General features: G+C 45.3%; 1 protein-coding gene across 1 annotated transcript in view; it reads right to left on the reverse strand.

Moving 5' to 3' along the window:
- DCUN1D2 (DCN1, defective in cullin neddylation 1, domain containing 2) overlaps positions 1–3,294 on the reverse strand; it is a 30,112-nt gene extending 26,818 nt beyond the window's left edge. Inside the window, exon 1 of the mRNA XM_011933925.1 lies at positions 2,058–3,294. Coding sequence (XP_011789315.1) covers positions 2,058–2,232 — 175 coding nt within the window. The 5' untranslated portion in view covers positions 2,233–3,294. The remainder of the gene's footprint in view (positions 1–2,057) is intronic.
- Positions 3,295–8,374: the final 5,080 nt, after the last annotated feature.

Raw genomic sequence — 8,374 nt, forward strand, 5'->3', positions numbered from 1 at the left:
TGAACTATGATAAACTTTTCCTCCCCTTCACACAAAATCTAACTCTGGTCATTTAAGTAGTTTGCTACTACATATATATAGTTAACAAAGAAAAATGGTAACAAAAATGAAGAAAACCATAAACATCCTCCTAACTCTATTCTCACGTCAGGGAGAAAACCTCAGCAAAGTTTATGGGACGGACGTTCTGCAAAAAAACCATCTCCACTTATCACCTTATTCAGTTCCATCTCCTGATACTGTACTTCATGAATAGAAATACTGATCTACAATGCTCTGACCTCATAAACCATCTCAGGAAATCTGATTACAGCCATGTTCAATATTGCAAGTAATTTTGCAAGTACTTGTTCATTTGTATATGTTAACGTAATAACCAATGTTATATTTGTCAACAGTCTCAGAACTATGTTTATTTTTAGAGCCTAAAGTGATTGTACCATGTTTCCACTTTAACTGACTGTAACTGCATGAATAAAGTTAAATAATAATGAAGGGATGAAGCTTCAATAACACCTAAAGACACAATTTTCCACTTATACACAAGTATTTTTTCAAAAGCAGCTGTATATATTTAAATAACTTTAAGAAAATCTGCATAAAAAGCAGCATATGACTTACAAAATTAGCTCAACAATTAACTTAGCCAAAAATGTTTGAAGTAGACTAATGCTTAACTAAAAACAATTTTCATTCTTTGGGAAGTACAAGAAGTACAAATCTGGTTTGTTTTACCACTGACAATGTTTCTGAGTCAAGATTTTTAAAAGCAATTTTCAACTCACTTTTCAGATCTAAACAGAAAGACTAAAGCACACACACAGTATTTTAAAAAGTAAAAAATGAAAATAATAAATAAACAAGAACTTGGCCGGGCATGGTGGCTCACGCCTGTAATCCCAGCACTTTGGGAGGCCAAGGCGGGTGGATCATGAGGTCAAGAGATAGAGACCATCCTGGCCAACATGGTGAAACTCCATCTCTACTAAAAATACAAAAATTAGCTGGGCGTGGTGGCGGGCGCCTGTAGTCCCAGCTACTCAGGAGGCTGAGGCAGGAGAATCGCTTGAACGCGGGAGGCGGAGGATGCAGAGAGCCGAGATCAGTGAGCACCAGTGCACTCTATTCTGGCGACAGAGCGAGACACTGTCTCACACACACACACACACACACACACACACACACACACACACACACCAATAAACAAACAAACAAGAACTTAAAGCCAAGGAAATTATTTGGGCTAATACTTGTTTAAATGAGAGTCAGGGCTTGGTTTTGTTTTAAAGTTTTAGAAAATGTAGCCTTAAAAACTGGTAGAAAGAAAGAGCAAAATAAGTCAGCTCTTAGATGGCTGGCTCCCCCTCTGCACTGAAGATGAAATATAAAACCTGCAGAGGGGCGTGGATCTTCATATGCTCATCACAGCAGTCTTAGTTCAAGGCACAGCTGCATTTTGAGAAGAAAAGCTCCCATCCAAGCACTGATGTCAATAAAAATCACAACTGCTCACAGTCTGAAACACAAGGTTTCTTTGCTGAGAGCTTTTCCCAAAGCCTCTCGAACCACTGAAGCTACTTCAGTGCTGACACGCCACTGCCCGGGCAAGGAAAACACTAAGGTTTACCCTCACTTCAGGATCATCTTCATGATTTGGTGTTGTTCTTAACCTTCTCATCATCAATATTTCAGCCTAAACAGAAGTGCTTGAAAAAAATACTGTATTAACAGACATATTCACACCAAGACACCAGGCCTCCCAGCAGCAGCTGTTCCCTGACAGGCTGTGCAGCGTCAGACACCGCACAAAACAGGCAGGCCCAGGCCTGGTCCTGCTCCATCGCCGACTCCCCTTTTCTCGCCCTCCCCACCCCCACCAATCACAGTCCCAGCCCCATTGAAACGGAAGAAAGTGCATTCTGCAGCTGAACGTGGGGAGGAGAAGCAACAGCAGCCCGGAGATCTGCCCCTGGCACCAGAAAAAACCCTGGAAGTGCAGCGCGCAGGCCGCTCACGGAGGCCGACATCCGTCCAGCTTTGCTGCCCTCACCTCTTACCTTTGTACCTGCCGTACAGCTGCTCCAGCTTCTTCTTGTCCACAGCGTTCCGCATGGACTCCCTGTGGAAGGAGTCTGGGTTTTGGAAGAAGCTGTCCGTGGCCTCGTCTAGTCTCCACTCATTCTGCGTTAAGCAGTAGATAGCAGTTCTCTCGCCAGCCTGAGTGCATGCCATAAACTGGCGGACCTTGTCCTTCTGAGACGATTTAAGCTTATGCTTTGGGATGCAAAAGAAGTAGGAAAGCCAATGAAGCCGCTCCGGGTTCGTCCCAGCTCTAGCCTAACGCCTGCACTTTAACTGGGCAGAATTAGAGACAAAGCCTTGCTGGTCATCAGTTAAAAAGACTGCAAAACCGAAACAACAGTACCTATACTGTAACAAACAGGCAGTCTAAGCTTCAGAAAGTATGAGAATTAACATCTTATACAAAATACATTCTGATCGCTATCCAGTTCACTCTGCATGAAGTGTGACTATCATTTTTCTAAAACTCTCAGGAACTCTGTAATGCACACCTAGCCTCTGAGGACACAGGGCAAGGACCTCAGGGCGTCACCAGGGGCCCCAGCTGCAGGGTCTTCTTTGGTTTCAATAAACTTCAGGCTTTAATGAACGGAAAGAGGCTGTGCAGTCTGGAGACATTTTTTCCCAGTTTAAATCAGCAGAATCACATTGATGAAAATGTACACAAATAACTAAGAATAGTGTTAAAAGTAATTTACGAAAGTTTCACAAGCAGGCACAAAAAAAGCCTGTTATGATTAAATGGAAACAATAATACTAATAACAAGAATGCCTCTGTATGCCAGACAGAAATAAAATGAAAAATAGGACAGAGGATCTGGGCAGGCAATAAATAACAAAACTGCCAAGCAGCTGTACTATATATAGTATATAATGAAACAAAGTAACATCTTGACACTTCCAGATATAGGAGGGCTGAGATTCCACTTATCTAAAGTAACTTGATGATGTAATCCCAGCACTTTGGGAGGCTGAGGCGGATCATTTGAGGTCAGGAGTTCAAGACCATCCTGGCCAACATGGAGAAACCCCATCACTACTAAAAATACAAAAATTAGCTGGGTGTTGTGGCATGCGCCTATAGTCCCAGCTACTTGGGAGGCTGAGGCAGGAGAATCACTTGAACCTGGGAGGTGCAGACTGTAGTGAGCTGAGATCACGCCACTGCACTCCAGCCTGGGCGACAGAGCGAGACTCCATCTCAATCAATCAATCAATAAAGTAACCTGATGAAAGCAACACTGGAAAAAAAAAGTGATTCACTAACTTCTTGAAATCCAAACAGATCCTAGAATCCACTAGATGCTAATGTTTTACAAAAATGCTTTACACAATAATATAAGGGGGAAATTTTTTACTCAAAAGGATTTATACTCAATCTTGTTCAAATAAACATGAGACAACTTATAAAAACACATGGAATGAATTACAACATAATGAAAGTGTACAGAAGGATAACAAGGTATGGTTGAGGAAAGGGTGCCGTCAGTGCAAGGATGTGCCTGTCACATGTTAAGAGCTGGAAATCAGGCTCCAAGCTTCCCCAGTGCCACAGTAAAGAAAACATGATTAGTTAGGAAAATTCATTTTCATAAGATCTAAAACCTTACCAGCAGCTCAGAAGTGGTATAGACCCTTCTGGCCTAAAACCTGAGGGAAACGTCTCCTGGGCTCCTGGCAAAGTTCCATGTCCCCTCATACATACCAATTCCTCACCAAAATGCCAACCACGTACAGCAGAGCCAGCTTCCAGAAATTTTTTTTTTTTTTTGAGACAGGAAATCAAAAAGCATGCTGATGCCAAAATACCAGAGGACGATTCTGCAGGAGCATTAAGATAACACTGTCCAGATACATACTCTCCCACGTGCATCTGCGACCGCTGAGTCCCAAGGCCTTTCAGGAGCTCCACAGAACCACCTTCCTGAGTGTCCTAAGCCGCCACCGGCCTTGCTCACTCTCACTCTCACAGAGTGCATAGCAGACGCCTCCACGGGCTGCAAGGCTTGTGATATCACAGGAATGAACGTGAGATTCGAGAGCCTATTTTTTATCAAGCTAGACATTAAGATATTTGCAAAAATGTAATAGGTTTATTATTGCTAATTAAATATAGAAATATTTTAATACTTTCTATTTTAATTTCTAATACGGTAAATATTGATGACTATTACCCACATAAACAAGAGCTCTCATGTAAGAATGGGGTTCCAATCATTCTTAAAAATATATAGGAAATGTGGTGCGTACATGCCACGGCATACTACACAGCCATAAAAAGGACGGAGATCACGTCCTTTGCAGCAGCATGGATGGAGCTAGAGGCCATTTTCCTAAGTGACCTGGCGCAGGAACAGAAAACCAAAATGCCACATGCTCTCACTTGTGAGTGGGAGCTCAACACTGAGCACGTGTGGACACAAAGAAGGAACAACAGACACCGGGGCCTGCTTGAGAGTGGCAGGAGGGAGAGGAACCCAAAACTGCCCACCAGGTACCATGCTCATCACCTGGCTGACGAGATAATCTGTGCACCAACTCCCATGACACACAGTTGGCCTTTACAACAAACCTGCACATGTACCCCAAACCTAAAAGTTAGAAAACACAAACGCAAAAACTACACAACTCCTGAGACTGCACCCTGAGAGAACTGCTAATTCAGGTGAGGCTACGGAATTAACATTTCGGCTACTCAAAACAGTGAGTGTTGAGCATTTGGGAGTCCTGGATCCCTTTTGGAATCTGAGGAGTCACAGGTCTGCCCTCCAGGAACACACATATGGACCTCACATGTGCAGGCAGCTTTGCATAAGATTTCAGGGGTTTCACAGATGGCTTAAGCCCATCTGCAAAGTCCTCATAAGGTAGGGGAAGGCAGAACTCAGATTAAGAACTGATGAAGATCAGAAGCCTTTACTTAGCCAACTTTCTCTCTTAATGTTCCAGTCAGCAGTGGGCTCTGCCATCTCAGGCCTGTGGGTCTGTTGCAAAAGCAGACAGCCGTAGGCTGTGTTCCAATAAAACTCAATTTACAAAAACAGACAGCTAGCCTGTGGGCTGTAGTTCTCTGAACCCGATCTAGATTCTAGAGGAATAAATGGAATACATATTCACTACATTATTTTCTGAAACTGAGCTTTTGAATAGAACTAAACAAAAAATTCAAGGTTGTATTCTCTGGTAAGATCAAATTTAACTAAATTAAGGCAGATCCCATACTCTCTGACAGTAAGCTGACAAGATACAGCTAGAGTCATTTTATGAAGTTGACAACCTTCCCAAGGGAGGGTGAGCAAAGCCAAGAATTAGCTCAAAAACCTTAAGATAAAGGCAGAAGTGCAACCCCCAAAGTGGTCCACCACTAGGAACAGCCATGACATCCTTATTATGGAAGTGGCCATCATTGCTAGATTAAAAATTCTGCCATGGTTATACAACAAAATTTAGTATATCCATATAACGGAACACAGTTCGGCCATAAAAAGGAATGAAGTATTGATACATGCCACATGGATGAACCTCAAAAGTATGACACTGAGTAAAAGCCAGGCCCAGGAAGCCACACAGTGTACGATTTCACTTACACCAAATATCCAGAATGGGCAAAACTCTACAGAGAGAAAGGTGAGTGGGAGCCGGGGGCTGGGGCAAGGGAGGAGTTGGGAGTGACCGCTAATGGGTACACAGTTATCGTTTGGGGTGACAAAAATGTTTTAGGACTAGACAGAGGTGGTGGTTCCACAAATTCATGGACGTACTAAACACCACTGAATTGTATACTTTAAAATAGTTAATTTTATGTTATGTGAATTTCACCTAAAAAAATTCAACATTGTACGCTTAGACCCTCCAAGACTAATCAGCCAAACAATATACTCTTCGGTGACTGAACTATTTAACCAGCATTATACAACTGATGACTCCACATCAGGAAATCTGGAATGTGGAAATTTGGAAGATATGATGGTGTCTGACCTTGAGCTCCTGCTGGTCACCCCTTGAAGCCTCCCCTAATAGGTGACAACACCGTTACACCGGCAGCCTAATTTCTTAGAACTCTAGAAGAACAGATGCAGGAGCACATGGATCCAGGCCATTCACAGTGGTTTTGAATCATTACGGTTAGCTACAGAGTGGACAGAAGTTGGTATTGAGAAACACGGAGATTTCCCTGCAATCTACTCAAACTGCCTGATGTCACAAGATACTCCAGCAAATGCTGAACCACATGGTGTTGCCAAGGCACTGGTTCTGAATGAGCGAGAGCAGCTCTGGGGTCTGGGCTTAGCCCATTAACAGGCTTCTGGCCAGTCAACAAAGCTGCAATCATTTGATGTCACTCCTTACAGGTCCCTCCGTAAAATACCAGTGATTAAAGCAAAGATCGATGGCCAAGTCTAAGGACTATATGCTTCATGTCCAAAAGTGACTGAGAGACCCATGCTGCCGCTTGTGAAAAAGGGAACTGGCATAAAGCTTCTCAAGAAACAAAAAGGCTCATCAACTAAAAAACTACAGGGGAGAGAAGGAAGCCCTGAGTCTCCCTGGACAGGACTGAACCCAGGTCAAACTAACAAAGGCCCAGACGTTGGCAGGAAGCTTTGAGTGCACCCAGACAGGACTGAACTCAGGTCAATCTAATCAAGGTGGACACACTGGAGCTAGAACGGCCCTTCAAGCGCACAACCTTCACTGAGGCTTACCATGTCATGCAAGTTAAATTATTAAGGCCAGCTTTTACAGTGTGTACATGGGGCGGGGGGGGGGAGGGGGTGGTGGCATTTTCTAGATTTCATTATTTTATTCTGTTAAAATGTACACAATTCTTGAAATAAAAATCTGGACAATCCAGGGGAAACAGCAAATAAAATCTCTAACTATGAAAAAGTCTCAAACACTTTAATTGTGACCTTGTGAAAAACGACTCATATAATCTGGCACCAAGGATACCTATATGTAAAACGTAAATAAATTACTCTTAAAATGTCCTTAGGGTCGACTCCCAACGAGCTGGCAGGCCAATCATGTTGATCAAATAAACTACATAAGCTTATGGATCACTTTGACTCTGTTTCGGTATACAGCACGCTAGAGGGAGGGGGCGTTAAATTCATCCCTGCTCTTGGATCTCCAACCCCGGCAGCAGCGGAACGCTGCTCTCTCGCATCCTAAACATGGTCAAGTTTTCCCCAAGCTAAGTTCCTGTCCACTCTGCCCCTTTCCTCCTAAAAGCTGGAGCCAGCTATCTCCACCTGCCCAGGTGTGCATCCTAACTCATGCTACCAAAAGCCCGGCTGCTGCAGTCAGCGGGATCTTTTCAGATGCTCTTTGGTCGGCACTGCTGATGGCTCCTTCCTCCTTTAAACTCCACCCTCTCGGTTTCCACACATTCTAGTCTCCTGGTTTCTCCTATCCGCCCTTCTCCGTCTCCTTTGTGGCTCTTCTCCCATCCTGAAGCTTGTCCTCACCCTCCACTCCCCTCTACACGTTACCGTGTCCCTTCTCCGGTGGCTCTCTGGGCCTTAGCCAGGACAATCTTTCAGCTCCTATACGTCACCATCGCCTACCACTAAGGGTCTGTGCATTCTGTTTCTTCTGCCTGGAGCCGCACAAGGCTGGCTGCCCCTGGCACCTCACTTTTCCTCTGGCTAATTTCCAGAGAAATTCTCCAGAGTTCAACTTACACCCTCAGCATCTGACACCACTCCCACACCCGCATCCTACAGGTTCCTGGAACCCGTGCCTTAGCCCTTGTCCCAACTGCGGTTAAACACTTGTGCATCTGGTGCCTGTCTCCCCTGCTGGGGCATCAGCTCCCTCAACGCCAAAATCATGCCCGGCCCAGCACCAGTCACCGCCAGCAGCACCCTGCTGGCCTCTGAATCGACGTGGACTGAATAAATCCCATCCATCACCACGGTTTCCAACACATTTCAAACTGATGTGCACCTCCAGCAGCCTCTCTCCTGGGCTGCAGAACTCTACCAGCTCCACTGACGCAAGCTAGGGCCACGCTACAGCCCGCGCTAGAGCCCCCTCCAGGCCCCGCTAGAGCCCCCCCTTCCCCTCCCGGCGGCAGGGCCTCCCCCGCGAATCAGCGCTTCTGGCTCATTCCTTCCTTACGCTGTTTTGGTCAACGGCCTCAGCATCTGCACAGAAGCCCGCAAGAACAACCGAGCCCTCGCCTGCCTCGACTGCCCGTTTCGGAGCCGCCCTGGGAAGCCCACGGCCTGGGTTCCCGCTCGGGCCCGACCCCTGCCCCGCGGCACCTGCCCTCCGCTCACTCCCC

Source organism: Colobus angolensis, unplaced genomic scaffold, assembly GCF_000951035.1.
Source record: "Colobus angolensis palliatus isolate OR3802 unplaced genomic scaffold, Cang.pa_1.0 Scaffold13, whole genome shotgun sequence".
In the NCBI taxonomy this organism is placed as follows: Eukaryota; Metazoa; Chordata; class Mammalia; order Primates; family Cercopithecidae; genus Colobus; species Colobus angolensis.